Genomic DNA, 23,813 nt, shown 5'->3' with positions numbered 1-23,813 from the left:
AGTAAATATTTTCTGTTATAAAAAAAAGTTTCTGAGGCTGACCGGAAGGCACACAGGCCTTCAGCCTGGGCGAACGTGGATGGGTGAACTCCCAAATACATAATCCGCACTCCAGCAACACAGGAGCAGCAAAGCAACTCTAGAGTTTTAACAAGAGTCTTGCAGTACCTTGAATGTGAAGAACAGGATGCAGCATGATGCCCCCACGATGCAACAGCAGCCCCGGTCACAGGCTTCTTGGTCAGACAGTCGAAAGAAGGGACAGTGAGTGGATCTCGCAATAGCAGTAGCAGTCGAGTAAAGAGGCTCCAGGCAAAGGATTCTTTGTGGTTCTGTGATTTTGTCACCCTTTTCAAAGCTCCAGTGAAGAACGATCTCCACCCGTTAGATGCATCTCGCTTTCTCGGTCCAGCACTCTGGTGAGGGGACTTCATGGAGTGGAATCTTGTCTCTGGAAGTCCAGAATGAATACACCGAAGTTGTGGGAGGATTCAATCTTCAGAAGTCAAACCACTGCACAATGGCCACAGGTCCAGTGAGGTTCACAGCTTGTCGTGGGATGGCTCATAATGCAGGTTACTTTGAGACTGTTTGGACCCATCAGTCTAAGGGACAGTCTCATCCTGTTTGCGGCTCTCCTGAATCTTGGAAGAAGGGGTCGGACAGAAGCGATTACTTAGTCATCTCCTGATGTCTTGCAGTGGCTGTGGGCATCTTCTCCTCCTCTTCCTCTTTGATTCTTCAGTTCCAGTGGTCAGCTTGTCTTCAGCCTCAGGATCCATGCCTCTTATGCAGGAACCCAGTCAATCAGCACCCATGTACCATTATAACTGTGCGTGGATATGTCCTTTTAGGACAGCGAGCCTCCAAGTTGGAACTGGTTCCAGGCAGGCATAGCAGAATACAAAGCACAGCAGAATTTGAGTCCTCTGTTTGTCCTCGCAGACAGTCAAACCAGGACCTCTCGCACCCTGCATGGCAGAAGGACCAAGAAGTGACACGCCATCTTGAATTGGCAAAAAAAGAACACTACCATTTTGGGTCAATGGTGAGGATTCTTTGCACTACCACGCCTGTGAGCCATTCAGATTAGCTTGTCACTTTAACCAAAAAGTTAACAGAGCAGTGAAAAATGGGTTACAATATAGTCCCCTCAGCAATCCACATAAGGTGGGGTGTGCTGGTCTCACAATAGAAAAGATAGGAAGGATACTAAATATCCCCCTGCCCTTTGAAACATGTGTTCTCACAAGGAAAATGACAGAAAATAAAAGGGGAAACCCAAAGAACTCCGAGCAAAACACTGCACAGTGACGCAAAAGTCAGACAAATGCCACAAACCTTGGAGAAAATCATGTCTCTAAGAAAAAGGTATAAAAGGAAATATAAAAGGATCCCAAGGATGGGGTAAAAGAACAGTGAATGTGGAAAAAAGGTTCCCACTCAGGAGAACTGACAAAGAATCTAGTAGTCTAGCAAAAGGTGCTGGGGACTCGTGAGTGAGGGGACGAGCATGCATAGCCGTTTCCACACACCACCCTCTCCAATAGGGTTTTATGTGTGCCACGGTCTGACACTACTTCTCCCTTGACAGGTCCTGATCGGAGCAGTTCTGGCACAGGATACTCCACTGGGCTTGGTGAGATTGGGAGATGACCTCTAATCTTTGGGACAGTTTACTGAGCTGCTGGCGTTGCCACTTATTGATTCTTCATTTAAAGACCCCTGACCACCTACAAAAGGTATCTTCTTGTGAATTGTGACTTTTAAGGACACTGGGTATAGCAGTGAAGGACTTTTTAAGTGTAAGGAGAATTAATTTAATAAGGTGGGGTAATGGTGTTTGAATTGCTTTTAGCGTCCCTACATTGGTTTCTCTGACTTTTGATTATTTTTGCATTAGTGACCTTTTTTAATTTTGTTATTACTTCATTGCACATAGTTGGCCATGTTTCATAACTGGATAATTTCCAACTGTCTTAAAAGTAAAGTGTAGGTATTGTCTAGGGACATCACTGATTGTGAATGTATGTATATAATATTGATCTAGTAGTAATACTTACCTGTTATTTTCATTGCTTAGAGTGTGTTCAGGCCTAATAGTCTATTTTTGTATCTTGCGGTCGAATTTGATTTATTTGAGCGCTTTGTGATTCTCATTGTACCATTACACAACTCCTGCATCTCCTGAAGTTGACGCCTTATTGCTCTACCACCTACCTTGATTGAGTTTGGTTAGGCTTAAACAGTGCTTAATTTGTGTGGGTGTTTTCCAGGGTTCAGCCCTGGCACTTATTGTCTCAGACTTACTTTAATTATGAAGTGATGATAGTCTGTGCATCCATCAAACACAAAAAGGAGGTGTGAGCTGTAGTGGAACCCCAAATATGTTGACACTGTGGGTGGCAGCAGTGGTGGGGAACTGCCCATCCGCAGTGTCACAGGAGTTCTAGAAAATATTTGGGACCTGGCACTTATTTCTTTTTACAAATTAAGCACTGGACTTGAGCATCTTTGTTGTGTTCATTAAAATAGGGTGACCTCTCGGAATCCTGATAGTTAAAAAAATCCATCTTAACACATACTTCAAAAGGGTTTTAAACAGCGAAAAGCAGTATTTTATGACATTAATATGCATAAATAATCACATGAGTACATTACCAATATAGCGATTTGCTCTGAAAAATCCAGAACCCCTTCAGGGGCAAATGGACAATAGCAGTTTACGGGTAGATAAATCATAGTCCTGTAGGAGTAGGAGCTTAGAATTTTAGCAATGTGACTCTACATTTCCTCTTCATCATTTTAGCATGCACATGTAGCTTGTCATTTTAGCATGCACATGTTAGCGTGGGTTTGAACTGCAATAGGGGATTGGGGGGTGAAACTCGTTTCTGGATTCAAGAATTTGAGTTTCAGACAGAAATGCACAAGGCACATGGTTGCCAATGCATAAGGCACATGCTTAAAATTGAATATTTCAGGACAATATTTCAATTGACTGAGTACTAAACCTAATACATTAACATACTAATCCAACCCCAGTAACATGTCCCTTAATAACATTTTGTGCAAATTAGTATATGTGGAAATAACCTGAACAGTTTTGGAAAATGCATGATGCTTTTGAAAATGGGAATTTAAAAGTGCAGTCTGAGTTGGTGTGGTAAAATGAAAATGTGAAGATAGATCCACTCTAATAAAACAAGGCATTGTTGAAACAGGTAGCAAGGAGATGTATCTTTTTCCATCCAGCACAGAAATCAAATGGCATTTTCAGTGGAATGATCTGGGAAGGGGAGGGGTTTTCCTTTATTGACAGAGATCTATTGAAAAGGGCTGTGAGTGGGAGTGTTCAGGGAGAGATATCTTTGGGCGCTGGGAGAAGAGGTGACGGGGATCTGGCAGGCAGACTGAGTTCAGTGCCTGAGGCCGTTTGATGTTGGAGCAGTCCTTATCTAAGAGACCCGGGCTGCGACAGGTGAGAAGGCTGATGAAGATTTCCATGTTAAGCGGAGTCAGAAATATCCCCAACATATCTGGGTAAATTTCAGTCTACGTTAGGAATTGCTGGTTTGACTGTTGGTCAGTTAGTCAGAGCTAAATAGGTCACTTCATTTTAAGTGCTCAGATGTTTAAACATGCATGTAACTCCACATTCATGTGAATTCCATTGCGTTTTTTTCTTCCCTTATCTCAGTGTATTTCTTTCCAAGTTCCACGTTTGCAATGTGAAACACAATGTGAGCAAGGCTGTTATCCTGTGTAACTTGCATATTTTTACTTTATTATAAAGAAACAAAAAACCTTGCATATTGCTGTTTAGTCCTTTTTTTTATTCGATCTGCACAAAGAGACAGGTGTGTGATAAGAAATATCTCAACATTATATAACTGTTGCAAATTGCCTAGATAGTTTGTATGAATGTATGGTATTTCAATTGACCCGCTTTACAATTGTTGAAACTCAGCCAAAAGGGCGTACTGTGGTATTGTATATAAAATACCATGAGGAAGCAAGAATTACTCACCCTGCGTGTACTAAGTTCAGTATTTTGTTTGAGTGACCCTGGCAATTTTTAGGCAATATTCGAAAATTGGCCTCACCACCATCAAAATACCCTGAATTACAACAATATTATACCACTATAAAATGACGACGAAGTAATAGGTAAAATCCAACAGTCCTTCTTTTTTTTTTTTTTTTTTTTTTGAGTTTCATTAGAAGATTTTCCCATAGGGTTCAAAAGGACAAGCCCAATAGTTAACCCGCCTTTGTGGTGTAAATATAACTATATGCTACTTACAGTCCGTAGGTGCAGTGACGTCTACAACCATCGAGCTGTAGCATCAGAGGAAACCCACTGGAAAAGCTCAGAACCAGGGAGTTTATTTTCGCTGGCACATTTAAAAAATATTTTATGATTTAAGGCCATAAAAACTCTGCCTATTTGTTTTTATTTTTTCTGATAAAAGAAAATAAATGTATGCATTGGTTTCAGTTTTTGATAGTTGTGCTTTGACAATCTTGCTTTGAGCTAGTAGTAATTCTTGGTTTGTGATGTCACTCCCGTCTTCTGTTTGCGCCTTAACCCAATCTTAGCAATTTGCACGTTCTGCAAGACCAAAAGAAAATTCCAAAGAAGGACAAAGGAAAAATAAAACATAGGGTAAGTACGCAGCTTAAAATCAGAAAATGAAACCTATGGATGAAAATATAAAAGTGCTTTTTGACAAGTTATTTGTTTTATACTATTGATAACTTGAATGAAATAGACCCAATGGAAGTAACCTAAAATGGAAATGATATTTACACTATTTGCCGACGGGCATAAAGGAATATTCGTGCAACTCATTTTGTGGTACATCTTGTACTGTTTGGCATTTATGAGTAAGACTTGTTCTGCTTAATTTATTGAGAGCTACAATGTAGCCATTCAGAATGTTCCTGCAGGAGAGATGTAGACATGTCCCAATTGGTTGCATTTGGCAGTAAGTTATGTTCCCTCCAGGCCTCCTCCTTATTCTGTTTTCTTGGGAAGGCATGCTTTTTCACCTTATTCTGTTGTCTTGGGGAGGTTTGCTTCTTAGTGGCAGGATAAGAAACTGATGCTTAGCGGTTGCATAATAAAATCTAGCACATCGTCTGGGCATCTACATATATTCCAAACCTCTCCCTTAATGCACTTTTTTCTACATCCATGCTTTCGCCATAATTTGTATACAGTTGTACACCTTCTGTAACTAATTTAAAGAACTGAAGATTTTGAGATGCATTGACTGACTTTCACCCTTTAAGCCACTATGGAGATGTTGGTATCTGGTCATCTCCTGTACTTTTCATGGTTCATGACTGGCTTCCCACGCCAGGAAGTGTTAGGTATGAATTGGTGTAGTAACACTGTGTGAGACTACACAACACTTATCTGCTTGGTATTGGTATTAGGTAACCCAGCTTTTGGTATTGGTGTGTACTACACAAGTTGGTAGTGTGACTGAGCAGCCAGGCCTATCTCAAGAGGGGTAAATGGGAGCTGTAGAGTTGTGCAAATGAAATTTGTCACTACAAGTAACTCTTACTCGAGGTTTCAGTTATATATAATTATTTAATTAACAACATCAATTTTTGAATAAGCAAAAGGCAATCCATTGTAACAATGTAAATAGACTTTAAAATTACTTTTCACAATCAAAACAAGTTGGTGGATAATCTTTAGATATGCTTCTTACACAATTCCTACACCCTGAGGTACCTTCAATCACAAGGACAGTTTTGGCATTTATATATCGCACTAGTTAACTTTACAGATTCTGAGGTTGTAGAAAGGAAAGATTAAGGGAAATTAAAAGGTTAGAATCGTTTCTCAACAAATGTGAGGAACTAAACATTCCAATGAAGTCTAGATAAGTCTTTCCTAGCAGTACCCGTATACAAGTTACCACCTATGAGGGACAAACAGTATCAAAGTCAATGGACTAGAAGAGTCTTCAGGGAGCCAGGACAGCGAATTTCATTTGGGACACAGTCTATGGATCTGATGCACTTCTTAGATCAAAGTCTTGCGCAAAGTTAGAGAGGTTCAGAAAAATCACTGTAGCCTCACAAGCTGTAAAGCCTGTGAGAAGGGAGTTAGAATCAACTCGGAAAGAAGGTAAGCCGATGCAATTCCCAAGTGAGAAGTATGGCTACAGGCAGTGTAAGTGAAGTACTCCAAGCCTTAAAATGTACCTATGGTTAGAAGAGTGGTGCAGCTGGATTGTGTCTTGCTAAAGCTGACCCTGGTTCCTGAGCCTCAGTCGTGGGGACAAAAAGGAGACCATATAGAGGGCTCCTGCGGTGGTACTTGGGAGGTTGTTGGCTTCTACGGGGTCTTTTCGGTTCAGCGTCACCCTGCGGTTCCATCACTTAGCAAACCGCACCAATGCCGATCGCGAATACTAGTTGGACTTTTCACTCCTTTGGTCCTGCACTCTGGTGAGGGGGACTCTGGATCTGGAGGTCCTGCTTCTGGAGGGTCCTTGGGGGGGCTCCTGGAGTTTCTAGCCGGATTTGTTGGCGCTGCAGACGTTTCAATCGACTATGGACACTCGACCCCTGGCATTGGGCTCGCGCAGCAACAGAGAGGCACAGCAAGTCTGGGATAGTGGTCCAGTGGAATTCGTCTCGGTATTAGTTGGTCCCACTAACCCGAGGGGAGAAGTTGTTCCGGAGGAGCTTCTCTGTCGAGGTGAAAAGGGAGGTTAGCACAGCAGTAGGGCTTCACCAGGCAATTCAAAAATCCAGAAGGTTGCGGCAAGCTTCTGTCCCAGTTTTTGTCTGGTATTTCTCCCGGTGGTCAACTCTGCCTGTAGTCCCAAAACCCTCGCCTTTTAAGCAGGTTTCTCCCATTTATGCACAGCCTAGGTTGTCAATCACACAGCAGGGTGGCTATCCTGAAAGGACAGACAACCAGCCAATCAGGGATAGTTGCATTCATGCATTCCTAGAGACAAAGGAGAGGGGAGTTTCAGGAACCTCCCTCACATCCTGTCCTTCCAGACACACCGGAGCCAGAGGCGGGCTTCAGGGCTGAAGCCCGCCAAAGGCAAGACAAAGGGCTCAAATCTGCCTCAACACACAGAGTAAAACCCAAGAAATACCTCACAAACAGAAAATGGCGAAAAAAGAAGACGGGCCATTTTGACAAAATGGTCACCCATGGGTGCTGTACTGCAGCTGAGGTTCCAGCCTGCGGTAGAAAAGCACAATGGTAGGAAAACGTAAACCACTGCCACCAGCCATTTAAAGTAATGAGGGTAACATACAAATGGTACATGGGAAAGTAGGATAAGGGGCTACTAGGTAACCCCGCAGCACTGCACATAAGATGGTATGTGCTGGACCCACAAAGCGAAAAGGTAAGTAAAGTCAATTTCACTTTACTTTTATTGGGAACTGTAGTTCACATAAGAAAAGGTATTTAAACCTTAAGAGAAACCTAAAGGATTTCTCAGTGACACTGCACTGAAGGTGCTGGGTGTCACCATACAAAACGCAGATACCTGTGGAGTTTGTCAAAAACAGTGAAAACACAAAATCCAAATCAGGTCAAAACACATGAGTGTGAGAAAAAGGTCTCACTCACTCCAGGGTTAAAAATGTAAAAGTCCTAAGTCCAGCAAACGAGCCGGGGGTCTCTAAGGTTGAAGGGAATTGCCACATAAATGAGAATTCTCCCTAACTGGAAGCCAACCTTAGTGGACCTTCGAAGGTTAGAGACGAGTATTAACTCTCTCTTTGTAACTAGGACGAGCAGTTAGGCAGAGAATTTTGAGATTAGGGGCTTGGTGTAAAGTACAATTAACAAGCACACGGGTAAGTCCAAAAATACCTAATATTTATTATCTATTATGGTGGGCAGGAAAGACACTAATGTCTAGCCAAACCCAATTAAAAGACTAGCAGAAGAATAAGGCATATGGGGAGGGGTGTGACAGTGGTCTAGTGCTAAAGCAAAGAAAATGTCAGGAAAGTATTATCACACAACTGCTGTCATATACATATATACAGTCACCATTTGGGGGTACTACTAGTAGAACCCCATCCCTTTTCTTAGAAACAGTTATGCAATAGTTAACACCGTTAGAAGCAACACTGTAAACAACTATGTAGTAAAGCATGTGTGAATTAGAAAAACAGATTTAAAACAAGTAACACTGAGCAAGGAATAGTAAGTCGCACACCCCACAGAGCACCCTATGGCAAGGTCCCTATTGCTTAATGAGTCCAGCACTGATGAGGAATGATGCCTAGTTCTCAAGTCACCTGTTCCATAAGTCACATTGTTCCAGTGGATTTACTGTTGGATTGCAACACTAGCTACCCCAATGACCATAGGCTGCAGGTTAGTATTTCAAAGATCAATAAAGTTCAGAAAGACTTCTCTCCCAGTCCCACCACTCGAGGGAAGGCCTAGGCGGACATCCTTGGCCAGACAACTACCTGACTTAGTCAAGGGTAAGGACTTTGCCCTCTTGCAATCCTATGATGGGAGTTGGAGGGGGAGCAGGAATAGGTATGCTAACTTACCCCCTTACTCATTTGTTTCAGGGGCCACTGCAGGGGTTCCTGGATCGGCTGGGCCCACTTATGTCTGTACTGTGTTCTGTCCAGAGAGGTCCAGGTGCTGTTTGCAGTGCTCCCTTTCGGTGCCTGGATTGGGTCTGGCTAGTACTTAGTTCAGGTTCCAGTGACACAGTTCTGAAGACTGAAAAGCTGACCTCTTTGGCATGATATGGTACAGAAAAAAGAGGGGGTGAGGCGTGCATTCTAGTTCCCTAGCTTTGTGTACCTTCTGCAGTTCAGTTGCTCTAAGTGCTTTCATGCCTCTTGCAATCTTCAGGGAGGCAGTCTGTTCAGGTGTTGCCGATTAATACAAATTTTGGGCTCATGGAATTCTGGTAGCTGTAGTCAAAGCTGGTAGCCAGGAACCAACTCCCCTCCAATTGCACAATATAAATCCCACGGTGGGGGGAAACCAGCAATATGGCTCTCCTAAGTGGGGCATGGGTCACCCCGGTGCTGCGTCTCTGGAGCCCGGGACTCCCGAATCAATATTTCGAAAAAAGGGGTGAGGCACCCACTCTAGTTCCCAGCTTTGTGTACTTTCTGCAGTTCAGTTGCTTTTCTCCTCCAAGCGCTTTCATGCCTCTTGTTCAGGTGTTGCGGATTAGTACCAATTTTGGCCTCATGGAATTCTGGTAGCTGTAGTCAATGTTGGTAGCCAGGAACCAACTCCCTCCAATTGCACAATATAAATTCCACGGTGGGTGATACGATACAGACCTCCATGGGACAGGCAACCTCAGGACACCTCCAGGTCAGTCAGGTGGCGACAGGCTATCTTTGTGTGACAAACAAAGGAACAGGTCCTGCACAGCTTCTCTTCGGTGTAGGAAGCTGAAGCTGCTGGAACAGATGTCTTGTTAAACAAGCTGGTTGTTACACAATCAAGGATGCCCTTGGAGTGGCGACGGCTGCAGTGAGGTGTTCTATGAGAGAACCAGTCAGTTCACTGTGTTGTCCAGGGACACTTCTGAAGGTTCTCCTCAAACAGAGGTTGGGGAAAGGTTGAAGCAGTGACTAAGACCTTCTTGAGATCAGGACAGAGGAGCAGGGCTTCACAAGGATTTGGCTGGAGGCAGTACTGATCAGCTGCAGCGGTCTTCCTCATGTATTCAGCGGGATACACTTCTTTGTCAGGGTCTTGGCTCAAACGATGATCTGAAGAATGGATGGCTGAGCCCTCTTCTTATACAGGATTTGGACTTGAGTTTCCACTAGATCCACCAATGGTAAGGATCTGCAGCATTCAAACTGCAAGTGCTGTCCAATCATGGACCGGCACTGGCCACACTTTCTGTCCAGAAACAGGCGCACTGTGGCTCAGATATGTACCCAGTTCCCACATCCGGCCACACACACAGAACATCACTTTGCCCGCTAAAGCAGAAGCTTTGCCTGGGAAATAACTTTACATCTATGGAAATTCCAGACCGGAGATGTTGGGAAGAAGGCCAAAGTACTAAGTGTCCAAAGTACAGGCAAAAATCCTGGACATTTTGTAATTGTGACCATAAAGTTACAAGGATACATAATATTCCAACCACACTTCACTTTAAGGTGATGTGTGCAGTTTTAAAATTACGAGACATCCACAAAGGGAGACATAGACTCCTGGTACTAATGGTCTTAGGGACTGCTCAGTTTCCCCATAAGAGTGAGCAAAAAACAAAGGAAGTAAAGCTGAGGGATTTACTTGGCTTCAAAAAGTCAGGTCAGCTAGCAAACCATAGCAAAAAGATGGGATGTCTCATGGAAATCTATGGGAGGAAAGCGGCAAAAAGGTGGGTTTGCCTAACATATACACATAATCACTGTTTCATTTCCAAATTGGAATACATAGCTACACTGTTTAAGCAGCAACACTGTAACAATCCCTTAAACCTCAGTACTAAGTTCCACAAGTATACACCATATTTTAGGAACAAGTGTTCAAAATATTCCAGGTAAGTATGCCATCTTTGATTACTATTAAAGATACTTTGTACTGTTATGCAGATTTCTCTCACAGGAGACCATGGGATTGATGCAGTTGTAGTCATTCATTTAGTGCAATGCATGCATATTATATTAAGGTTTGCTGGGTAGGGAAGGGGTAGCTTCCGATCCTTGTCTTTGGGCGGGGGTCCCCCTAACAGGATGCTCAGACACAGGTGCCACTACCAAATGTCAAGCTCGAGTATCAACAGCAGTGGTCTTTGTGCCCATAGGAATGAATGGCAGGGGAGCATTAAAATTGGTATGCACCCATGCCCCTCAAACTGTGATGAAAAAAAGGATCAACCCTAGTTAAGTCCAGGCCATTGGGGCATCTTCTCACGCCACCTTTTAGGTAGTTGAAGGTCCATGGATTGCGTTTGCAGAGTCCTCTTCAAATGAGAACTATGACAGCCGAGTCCAGCAATTTGACGGTTTCTGGTCTCTTTCAGAAACCATTTGAAAATGGAGCACCACCTGGCAGAAGCACAATGTTGAAGGATCCTCAGGACACCTTCAGCGGCAATGAATGCTTGAGTGACCCTACACAGTCACGAAAAGGCATAACCTGTGGACTCGGGCACCCATGTTTGACGAAAAGCAGTACAAACAGAGTGACAACATTTCAGTATCACAAGTATGCTTGCAAAGTTTCCAGCCCCAGGATAAACCAATTTGAATGGATTGTGTCCTCCCACGTATTCCTCATTTTATGATATTTCCATATCCAGCTTCAGCTGCTTCAGCACTTTTTTCCAGCAGAGGGCGCTGCGCGTCGATGTTGGTCGACTCGAGGTCCCTTGGAGGCCTCCGTCTCGATGTCGACGTTATCAATGGTATAGAGCGCGCACATCGACCGTTAGCTTCAGTTCAGTTTTTCCACAAAAGTTATTGCTTCGGATACGGTACTCTTTGGTTTTCCTATCGTGAATCTTCGAGTATTTTATTGAAAATGGCATTATCATCAGCTTTTTTCGACACCGAGATCAGGGTTTAAGAAGCGCCAAGATTGTGGGGCGAAGATGTCCCTTACGGACCCCCATCGGGTGTGCCTGTGGTGCCTCTGCTCCTCTCACGCTACCTTCTACTGTAAGGCCTGCCTATCGATAACGGTGAAAGCCCTGAAAGAGCGAAGAGGGAAATTAGCGGCAGGTAGGTCAAAATCCCCTTCGACGACCAAGTTGAAAAAAGTGTCTTTCGACAAGTCGAGAAATATTTCTCCCCGTCGTAAAAAGAGAGAGATCACGCAGTGGTTCTCACTGCTTGTTATCTTCACAACGGTCAAGGAAAAGGCACCAGAGGTCGCAGTCTTCATCGCCGAGTTCCTCCCCAGGATGGGTTAAATGCTCGACTAAATTGGCCTCTTCAGCTGAGTGGGAGAAGTTCCGAATAAAAACAATGAAAGTTTTTGAGAATGTAGCCTTGACCCCCTTCAAACTCATAAAAGCCATGCCCAGGTCGAAAAACTCGATAAGAAAAAGGATAAGTGCAAAAACTGTGTAGCCTCTGGCCCAGAAGGCAAATCAAAATCTCCTCGAGAGCAGTCGAAGGATCCCTCGAGTTGAGACAAATCTTCCTCGAGGAAGAAGTCATTAACGCCACCTGGGGTCTCTGAGCCTTTTGATATCAGATGAAAAAACATACAGAAGTCCCTGCAAAATGCAAGTGGACTAGATACGTCCCCAGAATTGGGAGACCGGACCCAACTGACTATGCTGAAGGGGGTTGTAGACAGTTAAATGTCCAGGGTGGTAGAGTATCTGGGGTGGAAACAACCAACACCAATATACAAACAGGATGATCTGACTGACATCCTAGATAAGGCACCCCAGGAGGATCCTATTCTTCCTTTTCATGTGGCATTGCAAAGGAGAGTGAGTACAAATTGGGAGACGCCAGAATTGAATATGGCAGTAAATACAAAATTATCAAAATACAGGGTGTCCAGTAGTAACCCCAGTTACATAACAAAGCATCTCACTCCTGAAAGTTTAGTGGTACAAGCTGCCACATCAACCTCTAAACAGAATGCTTACCCTACTATTCCCTCAGACAGAGATGACCAGCGTCCATGGCGCCTAGTACAGTTATGCACAGATTTGCCTGGTTAAAGTCTGGTTTTGCTCCAGATGTGCAATCCAGATTGCTTAACATGCTCTTTGATGGCACACACTTATTTGGTAGAAAGCAAGGACGAGAGCTTGGGGAAAATGCAGACCTCTAAAACGGCAGCAAAGTCCCTTGGTGCTGCTATTAGACACACAAAACCGCCCTACCGGCACACCTTGGAGGGGGTACGTCCTTTTGCTTTTACTCCTCGGTTGGAAGGGGGAGAGGACTGTCCAATCGGAGGTCAGAAATGATGTCCCTGTGGTGGACAGGGAAGAGTTACTAGGACCGCCCAGGCAGCGGCTGCTTTACCATCAGCCACTGCTCCAGCCGCCTCAAAACCTCTCTGAGGTCTTAGTTCACAAGACCCCAGTGGGAGGCTCTTACTGCATCTGAAAGAATGTTGAGGAATTATTTAAGATGCATGGGCACTGGAAACAGTTGCCCAAGATTACTGCCTTCCCTTTCTAAAAAAAAGCCTCCGTCATCCACCGGGGAACAGCTCTTTCAAAGTTCCAGATCCGATCCTTATGCAGGAATTATTAATCCTGCTAGAGAAAGGTGCTATAGAACCAGTACCTGTAGCGGAGAGGAACAAGTGTTTGTACTCCCGCCCCCCCTACTTTCTAATTCCAAAAAAGGAAAGAGGATTGAGACCCATTTTGGACTTAAAGAGACTTGAACAAGTTCCTCGGGAAGGACAAGTGCAAGATGGTTACCCTTTCTCAGATCCTTCAGGCCTCCCAGCTTCAGGACTGGATGGTATCATTGGACCTTCAGGATACTTTTCATGTGCCAATACATCACAAGCACAGAATGTACCTGATGTTCGCCATTGGCGGTTCTCATTATCAGTTTTGAGTTCTGCCATTTGGGCTGACCTCCGACCGAGATTTTCGCCAAGGTAATGGCGGTGGTTGCAGCGAGTCTTGGGAGAGGGGCCCCCTACCTGGACGATTGGCTGTTCAGGGCACGTTCCCCCGAACAGGCCCTGGAACATCTCAGCCCCACCTGTCCTATTCATTGGGGAAGTCCTATATGCATCCCTGGGAAAAGCCTCACCACCAGAGGTGAGGGCTCAAGACATTCTGCAGATGGTCACCAAATTCCAGAGTACCCAGCGTCTCCTGGCCTTTGACTTTCTGAGGTTGCTCGGCCTTATGGCATCCTGCATTTTTCTGGTGCCAGAGGTCGCCTGAGAGTGAGATCGCTCCAGTGGGCTCTCAGGACTCAGTGGTCGGATCTCCTTCAGGTCCCAAACAGTCGCTCAGGATCTCCTGTGGTGAGCCTGCGAGGACAACATTTTGAAGGGAGAACCATTTTGGCAACCATGGCCGGAAATAAAGGTAGTAACGGACGCCTCACTCGCAGGGTGGGGCGCACATACCAACGACCTGACGATCAGCGGTTGCTGGTCTCCATCAGAGTCCTGCATATCAACCTGTTGGAGCTGAGGGCAATCAGACTAGCGCTGAAGACCTTTCTGCCCTCTGTATTGGGAAAGAAAATCCTGATACTGACGGACCACACGGTGGTCATGTACTATCTCAACAAGAGAGGAGGTGTAGGCTGTTTGCCGCTACTCCCGCTAAATATATGTGAATAGCTGCAAAAATGTACACATCAAACATTCCCCTCCAAGCTGTCTGGAGAGCGAGTGCTTCACAACTGCTCGCCGTGTTTAGCATCTGCCCGCCTATATTCATTTGAAATGCAGTGCTACTTCATGTACCCCGAAAGGCAGCCCTGTGGACACATCCTTCGATTTGAAAGGTTAATCGGCCACCCAAAGGCCTCTGGTACCTTTACACCATTCTGGGCATAATCCAGTCTGAAATCTCCTTGGTTTGGAACTTGTATCTGGTCATCTTGAAAAAGACATTGGTAAATTGTTTACACCAATGAAGCAAGTGAAGGCTTCCTTCGGATCAGAGTGTGTAAGTTTATGGGGAAAACCCCTGCTTCTTGCTCAAATTACACACTGACACTTCAGCATAAAGGTTGTCATTGCATTCTAAATACAAATGTATGGCTGCCTATGGAAATAAAGTAACCGTCCATGTCAACATTTGAAACACATTGTGTATAGGCGCTATATAAATAAACTATCCTATCATATCATATAACAACTCGCAGAGAATAACTAAACGTATTCAATCTGAATCTGCTTTGACTCTGTAGTCAGCAGACCTCTGTTGATACAGGTCAAATGTGAGCAGCCCCTCCCAGGCCTGTAGATCATACTGCTGGAAAATTCAATTTGTTTACTCCACTCCCTGTTACACATGTTGCTCTCTTTTCATCCCTTTGTTAACCTGCGATATTTCACTTTTCATCCGCCACCCTTTCCTTTTTTCTTCCTTTTTAAAACCCTTTCTCATTGTTTACCCAGTTTCCTGTGTTCCTACCCGTGGCCAATCTGAGCCCCCATCTACCTCCTTTCCTCAGTGTATCTATTCCAATGCCCTGTGTGCCTCTTCCATCCTAATGTACACTTCTCTCACACCAACATTGCATGCACACTCACTCTCTTACATACATTCTTTCGCTGCCTAGCATACAACCACATACCCTCACATAATCCTTTTGCATAGTCATACCCTCTCTTTCTCAGTCTCCTGCTTACTCCTTTCTATCACATGAACACAGGGCCCCATATTGTCAGTGTTGTCCATTCCCTTTGTTGCCTCTTACATTTTTTTTCTACCCTTTCCCATTTTGTAGCACGTTCTTCGCTTCACCTCTCCCTCCTTGCCAATATGACCCCCCCATGTGCCAATTACGACACCTTACTGAGCCGCCCTCTGTCCCCTTCTGCCTCCATCCCCTGTGAGCACCCCCTCCCCAGGCCTGCCCATCCTATTACCAGTAATTTCTTGGCTCCTTCCGCCCTTGCAATTCCTCGTAGCCCTCACTTCTCCCGTTTACCTGCCCAATGTCTCTTTTCCCATATCACCAGTATCTATTTCCCAACTGTCCCATATTCCTCTTGCTTCACCATTCGACTTTGTGAACCTTTTACTGTCCCTCCCCATTGCAAATCTGAATGGCCATCTGCTTTCTAGCCTGTTTATTTTGACCTTGTTTCTCTTCCATCATGTCCACTTGCAAATACAGCGAGTACTCTCACACTAGCTCAGCATGCATACTGGCTCAGCATGCACAGCACACATACTCCCCCTTGCACTCACAATCTCTCATACCCTTGGGGAACACTCACCAACTCAAACACCCGCACGCACTCTTGTTCCCAGTGCATAGCATGCATGTTCACCCACTCACATCTTTGCATGTACCTTTTGTCTGCCACCATCACAAACACCCTCACTCTAGCACTTTACCCTGGCCCGTAATGTCAGAACTGGCCCCATCAACACCACCACCCAGGGCTGCAGAGACAGCACCGGCACCAACACTGCCCAGGACCTCAGCGACAGCACCCAGGGCCCAGTGCAACCAACACCATCACCCAGGGCCTTACACGCAGCACCACCCACAATCATGCCCTCCATGGCAATGCCACTGCCATAAACCATGCCCTCAACAGTAGCACTGGCCTAACCAATATCACTTTAAGAGGAAGCACCACACTCGCCAATCATTCTCTCAGCAGAAACATCACTCCCACCAACACCTCCACCCATGCCCTCTGTGCTAGCTCCACCAACACTACCATCTTGTTCTACCGAGGCAGCACCGGCCCCACAACCAACACCACCACTGGATGCATTGCTAGTAGTGAAGTCAACACCATCACCTATGGGTCTCAGCAGCATCACTCGCCCCACCAACACCACTACCTTGGACCTCAGTGGCAGCGCCAGCCACAGGATTAACACCACCACTGCTCCCAACCAAGACCTTGCCGTGAGTGCAACCAACAACCCTGAGAAGTAGAGGCAGTGCAACCCTCTCAATAATCACCACCAGGCAATTGAAAATGCTGCAATAAATGCAATTGTCTGCCACAAAATCTCAATTTCTGTGCCGCAATATCCTGGAGGATCTGCACTGTGCAGAGAGGCAATGCAGCTCTGGTTCTGGGCAATTCAAGAAGGAACCTCCCAGCATTTCATCCAGCCAGAGTGGAGAATATGGCGGCAGACGCTCTGAGCTGTCTCCCACGAGTGGGAAGTAGCTCAGGAAGTCCTTCAAGAGATCTTCACCCTTTGGGGAACCCCTCAAGTGGATCTGTTTGCGACCGGTGTCAACCAGAAGTGTGAACGGTACTGCTCAAGGTAATTTTCCCTAAAAGGAGCTGTAGGAGATGCGTTAATAGTGGACTGGGATTTTCCACTCCTGTACCCATTTCCTCCAATCCCAGCCATTCTTCTAGTCATCAGGAAATCCATGACCCTAATTGCTCCAGATTGGGCCAGGAGGATCTCTCTCTCTCTCGTTCTCTCTCTCTCTCGTTCTCTCTCTCTCGTTTTTCCATCCAGATATCAAGATTCTCCACCTTCACGCATGGTTTCTGAGAGGTTGAGATACGCCTGAGTAGCCAGGTGTCAACCAGCAACAAATGACGAGATAAGTGTGGTCTGGGTGGGGAGTACAGCAATTACTGTGTTCCTAAAAGCCCTGCCTCTCATATTACCTACACAACATAAGCATACCAAAATCAGCCAAAAACTTGCAATAATTGCACCAATCACACATGCCCTTGACATCTTCTGGGAATCCAAGCAAACTTAAATGCCATTCATATTTTGAAGCCTAGGTCTTTCCCCCTCTGTCTAGGAATCTCAAATTTAGCTCTGTTAAGATCTGCCACTCTGTGAAAACTAGGTTTTTCTCCCACTGTCTAGGAATCTCAGATTCAGCTGTGTTTATATCTGCCTTTTTGTGAAACCCAGGCCTTTCGCCCACTGTCGAGGAGTTTCGCCCTCTTCACCCCAGAATCAGAAGGGAACGAGTAGTAATCATAAATTCGGGCAGAAACAAGAAGCCCAGGGGGGGACCTACAATTCATTGCCTGACCATCCCCAACTGGTGGGTGTAGGGAGGACATTTCGGACCTCTCATGCACACACACCGCCAAGCTTGCAGAGGAATTCCAGAGTAGGCAGGGACCCCCCACTATAAGTCAAGGGAGCGAGCCATAACCTTCCTAATTTAACCATCTGTAACCCTAGGGCGGGGGAGGGGATAACACACCGCCACAACCCATGTCCACATACAGCTAGACTTCTACAGAAGGTTATTACCACACCGCAACGTACCTACCGACTAGGAAGCACACAGGATGGTCATCGATGGTGACCACAGAAACCAAAGAAAAGAGGTAAGGGGGCGGGGCGGGGGGGATAAAACCCTGCTAACGCAATACTAAAACCTAATTTTTCCGCAACTCTTCTCCTACAGAAACTCAGACAACCGCATCTTTTCAAAGCAAACCGCACGTACTTCACCACACTCCAACAACATAAAAACAACACATAACCATGCACAACAGCACACTGGAATTGCTCAGACTCGAAAATCGCACCTAAGCTCAGCGAACAGTGCAAACCAAACTGAAGCTGCCAACAGAAATTGATATTCCCACTGCACCCTACTAACTGCTCCCACAGCCTCCCTGTTTCACACCGTCCTTTTTCAGATCTGCCAGAGTGCCAGGGGACCACTCCGGTGGTGATAGTGAACGGTACAAGTAACCTTTAACATAATAAGGATTGGGGCCTCCCGGAAGACGCAATGGAGGTTTTGCTTTCGTCCAGAAGGCCAGCAACAAAGTCCTTGTACCGCTGCCACTGGAACAAATTCTGCAGCTGGTGCAGGGATAAGAATGTGGATCAGTTTACATGCAGTACACCTATGGTGTTATCATTCTTATTACAGAACATGAGGCAGTAGGGAACCTTATTACACCTCCTGGCCAACTTGGGACTCCAGGTTGGTACGATCAAGGGGTATCTTGCAGCTCCCTATTTTTAAGCGCTCCTCTGAAGAGGTATCTTTCTTCAAGATTCCCCTTGTGATACAATTCTTAAAAGGACTGACAAATACATTTCCCCCAATCCCATTTCAAGTCCCAATTTGAGATCTCAACCTTGCATTGAGATTTCTAATGTATGCTCCTTTTGAGCCTATCCATACCTGTTGTTTAAGACCATCCTTTTAGTGGCCATTAAATCAGCTTGAAGAGTGAGTGAACTTCAGACCTCGTCATGTAAGCCACCATATACAATCTTCTATAAGGACAAGCTAGTCGTAAAAGTGAAACCGACCACCTTGCCTAAGATTGTGTCTGAGTTCCATTTAACTCAGAACATATTTCTACCTTCATTTTATCCTCCTCCTCATCCTGGAGAGATTACACAGGCTTGATACTAGGCATGCACCGACATTTTACATCTCCAGGATGTCTAAGATAAGACACGATGATCAACATTTTGTAGGTTAAACAGGCCACAGGCTGGGTATGGCAATTTCGAAACAAACCTTGTCAAGATGGATTATTCTGGGAATAACTGAATGCTACAGATTATCAGGAAAGGCTCCCCCGGAGGGTCATAGAGCTCATTCAACCAGAGGTATGGCTACCTTCTCTGCAAAACAGAGAGGTGTCCCAATTAGGAATGTTTGTGCCACATGGTCGGCCGTACACACCTTTACCAAACCCTATAATCTGGACTGTTTCTCAAGCCGGGAAGTTTTTTTTGGAAAGGCAGTGCTACATTCTGTGCATGCAGACGTAAGAAGGAACTCCTAAATTATTAGGAGTCTAAACATGGACTCCCTCCTCCAGGAATACTTACACTGCTTTGGGAGTTTATCATAATATGTGGGAGGACACAATCCATTCAAAGAACAAATTACTTACCCATGGTAACGTACTTTCGACTGGATGTTCCTCCCACGTATTCCTCATCGCCCCTCCCAACCTGCCCCACAGTAGAATTTTCCATATGATTGCAGTCTGCGCTCTTTCAGGAGAAGTAACTATCGGTGTAGGTTATCCTATACATGCTTTAAAAATGGCACTGAAGCCAACGGTCGCTGCACGCGCTTTATACCATCAATGACATCGACATCGAGACAGAGGCCTCGGAGAGACATAGTCAACCAACAAAGACGCGCAGCGCCCTCTGCTAGAAAAGAACTACGAAGCAGCTGAAGCTGGATATGGAAATATCATAAGATGAGGAATACGTGGGAGGAACATCCAGTCGAAAGAACATTACCATGGGTAAGTAACTTGTTTGTCTGTGCTACTCCGAGGGATGCAAGCCAGGTAACGGGCTTGGTGACTTCTCTGAGATCCAGAGGATACGGATAGATCAGCAATCAAGACTGTTTGGGACTACTAGTCTCAGGAAGGCACCAGGTACATATCCTTCTTGATGAGGAACAGCAGTACTCCGCCTCTGTGGTGGATTAGCTTGGCCAATGATGGCCCCAGCAGCAGTTCCCCAGTGTCCTTCTGTGGTATCCTCTTGGGAATACTGGCTTTAGTGGTTGACTGTCGAATGGCTCCAGATCACTGCTAATATTTGAAACCCTGGGCTGGACTTGACGTTGGGCCACTGAGAAGTTCCTACATTAGTCAAACGTTGGTGAGAGATTGTCCAATCCTGGGCACCCAGCACTCTCAGCAACTGCCCGGGAACCGTAACCTCATTCTGGCTTGACTATGCTCTGGAGATGATGAGTTCATTCACAGAGGGTATTTCCCAGGCTTCTTAAAATAAGCCCCTGAACATTCCTGACCATATTCTGACCGCGGCTGGTAGGAAGAAGGCAGACAAGGGAAGGACAACAATTGCAAGTCTTAAAACACAAGATTTAGCTATTTTGAACTACCGTTGTGATAAAATGGCTACCTCACAGTAAAATTGTATGGGGGCCAAAGGAGTTGCACAAAAATGGTTAAAAGCACCAACGCTGCCAGTGTTGCACTAGAAGTGTAACAAATACACTAATGTGAAAATGAAGGGGAAACATTTCCCTGCACGATTCTTCCATAAGGAGTACTGCTACTCAAAAAGGATTTAAATAGGGGTTATATGTACTCATGCACTTGTCACCAGAATGACTGAACAGTGCCCTAAAAATAAGTGGGCTGTGCCTGGGAGTGGGGTTGAAAAATACTATCGTCACAAAAATCAGTCAATGCCATAATATATGCACATATGCTGGTGATTCGAATCAAGTAGATGGGAAAGTTGCAAGAAGATTTCCAGACAAGCGCTCACCTTGGGAACAGGAAGATGCCATGTGACATGGGTTTGAAACCCCTGCCCAGTTGACTCTGGTCCTGCTAACCTTGCAAAGTCGATTTAGTATTGTAAGTGTTTAATAATGGTCACACTGATTATTACACTACTTAAAAACTAGAAGAATCTGATCTGATATGACATGCTATATAAACCAACACACCATTATTATTACTATTAATACCGTGGAGAATAAGAGCACGCTCCACTGCTTGAACCACATGGTGTTTCATCTGTGTAATTAATTCTTTCCTCGGTTGATGTGCGTCTGAGATCAATTTCTGCTAGTGTGAAGATTGGCCTGAAATACTGGCAATTGCTGTTGGTATAAAAGGACAAAGCCAGCCCCTGTAGAATACGTATACCCTTACCAAATAATAATTTTATGTGTTGCCTTTTTCCAGTGGTTTAGGGACGGAAACAGGCTCACATAATACAGATTCAACCAGGCTACTTCTTCATCTGTATCATGAATGGCTTGGTGTTGGTGAGGGTTCACCAGTGCTTGCCTAGTGCTGCCCAGCATTCAAAAGCTTTGGACACCCTCCATCTGACAGTGCTTAGTTCAAAGGGTCTGTGCATGGTCGAATGTGGTCGGACGGACTGCATCGGCCATTGGGTTGTAAGATTATCATGTTGGTAGAGCTATAATTCAGTGTCGTTTCTCTAGCAGTAGTTTTTATAATGAATATATAACCTACATTCTAGCCAACACCATCATAAAGTGTAGGTTTGGTCATAAATCACGTGATGAAAGTAAAGACTGCGTTTAAGGACTTTTATTTTTGTCTGCCACTTTCATTACCACACTTTATTTAGAATGCATTTGAGGACTACAGTAGTTTCCTTGAGACCCATGATTTAAATTACGCAGCCACAGGCACCCAGGATCTATTTGTAAACTAGACTATCGTTGTGCAAGTCTTGAAAGATACCACTTTAATAGGCTTGAAATCCCAGTGCAGAGCCTATAGTGCAAGAATACAAAAATCTCACTTTTCCCCATATTAGACCCGTGTACTGGAAATCTGGGGTTCAGAATCGCACTATAATCCATCAGGATGAAAAATTAGAAGTATTGTTAAGGAATTAAATAATCCACTAGCCTAACTTCTTCCAAAACAGAGCATTTGTTCCCCCCCCTCTCTCCCATGCTCACTTGCACACATGCTTTCACTCACCATCACACACATGTAACACGCATGCATGCAATACCCAATCACTTTTTCAGGCACTCGATCCGCACTCGCGCAAATAACACATGGTCTCAAACTAGACCTCAAAGTGTGCTATAAATTGAATTTATAAAGAACTTGAAAACCTGGTAACGCGCAAATCACTGTTGCTCATAGATTAGGCACACTCGCACATGCACACGTCATGTTACAGGATGTCCCTTGATTAACCTTTCAGTCATCATTTCATCCATCTCTAATAAGTGGATGTTTACTAAAAAAAATTGTATTCTCATTCACCTAACTTTCACACATCATTAAGCAGCAATCCAGATTACTTGGGTGCGTTAAAGCTGTACTTGATGCATTCAGTCCTTCAGGATGACGATGAAACAAGAATAAAATAGTACATCTTAATAGTTGCATTCAGCCTTCAGCGAACTTTGCTGCTCTCAGTGGATGTACGTGTACATCATAGCTCTCCCTGTTGTGCAGCAGATGTAGGTAAAGGTGGAGTTTGTGCATTCTTTTATGCTGAATTGACACAAAATAGTCTTTTCTTTTTCATTTCTACTTTAAGCTGTCCACTTGAGACCCACGTTTTTCACCAAACTTACTTGAAAATCCAGTGAACTAAAACATTCTGATAGAAACATTCCTGTATAGTACTACACAGCTATGTGACATGGCAAATGTATCCTTTAACGTTGTATCCTTTTTGTATATTGTCTGTATCCTAATAGTATTTTCTGTGTAAATAGTTTTGCAGTTTGGCAGATTATAAAATCAAAATAAAATACAAGTATGTGTTGCTTCTTATGCCTTTTGCAACAGAGAAAAATGTGAAGATGCAATTGCATGACTGGGGTACAAAACGGATTCCTCCCATTCATTAGAAGTTAAGATTTGATTAGACGTGAAGGCGAGTATTATGCATTGTTGTCTTTATTTCTTTATTGCAGCAAGAATAAAATAATAAAATATTGTAGCCTAATGTACCACACCTCTCTACCAATCCTAGTCCATCTGTGAATTAAGTTAAGCTCTATGACCAAAATGCCTTCTTTTGCCAATGTCGTAAGTTCATCAAATCCTTTTCTCCTGGGCCATCTGTCCCTCAGATCCACAGGCATGAGGTATCTTCTCCGAAAAACATGTGTCTATCAAACCCTGCTGCAGCTGGAAAAGAATGAGATAGAAAATATGGTGGCCAAGGATATGGATAATACTCACCCATGTCTGTTAATTCATTTTTTACTCTACATCATGAGGAGCAGCAATCTGTATTTTGTTGCAGCATGGAGGGTCCTATTATGCACTGTCAAAACGGAGTGAAAACTACTGTTAAAACCTGTAAAATAAGTTTGCAGTATAACCTATTGAATGTATTATAACTGGCCCTGTCTGCTGATTTAAACATTTCCTCCAATCGGACACCAGACCAATAAGCTTTGGCGGCCTTGGTGCATTCACCTTTTGCATAAGAAAGGTGGAACACCCTCTCCATCATTGTCCCAAATTGCCCAGCAGATTTGGCAGTGGTGCATAAAAAGACATGCATACTCAAGCTCAACATATCCCAGAATCCACAACTGCCTGGCAGGTTGGTGGTTCAGGAACATGCGTGGGAACTGAACACAAGTGCACTCAAGCAAATGTTTAGAATTAGGGGGGCTTACAAACCTGTTTATTTGCAACAAATAGAAATTCCATATGTTCAGATACCCACACC

At 44.5% G+C, this 23,813-nt stretch overlaps 1 protein-coding gene across 3 annotated transcripts in view; it reads left to right on the top strand.

Annotated features, from left to right (window-relative positions):
- RNPC3 (RNA binding region (RNP1, RRM) containing 3) overlaps positions 1-23,813 on the top strand; it is a 393,936-nt gene that overhangs the window by 240,983 nt on the left and 129,140 nt on the right. Inside the window, exons 14-15 of one of the 3 annotated variants that reach the window (XR_011290577.1) lie at positions 4,603-4,669; positions 22,916-23,003. Coding sequence is in view for 2 of the 3 variants with exons in the window: in XM_069641891.1 (XP_069497992.1) it covers positions 4,603-4,668 (66 nt within the window). In the remaining variant the exon portion in view is untranslated. The other 2 variants (XM_069641891.1, XM_069641890.1) reach the window with 2 other exon arrangements.

Source organism: Ambystoma mexicanum, chromosome 1q (assembly GCF_040938575.1).
Source record: "Ambystoma mexicanum isolate Mex_15411 chromosome 1q, UKY_AmexF1_1, whole genome shotgun sequence".
Taxonomy (NCBI): domain Eukaryota; kingdom Metazoa; phylum Chordata; class Amphibia; order Caudata; family Ambystomatidae; genus Ambystoma; species Ambystoma mexicanum.
Note: the sequence above shows the minus strand (reverse complement) of the source record. Positions and strands in the feature narration are given on the sequence as shown.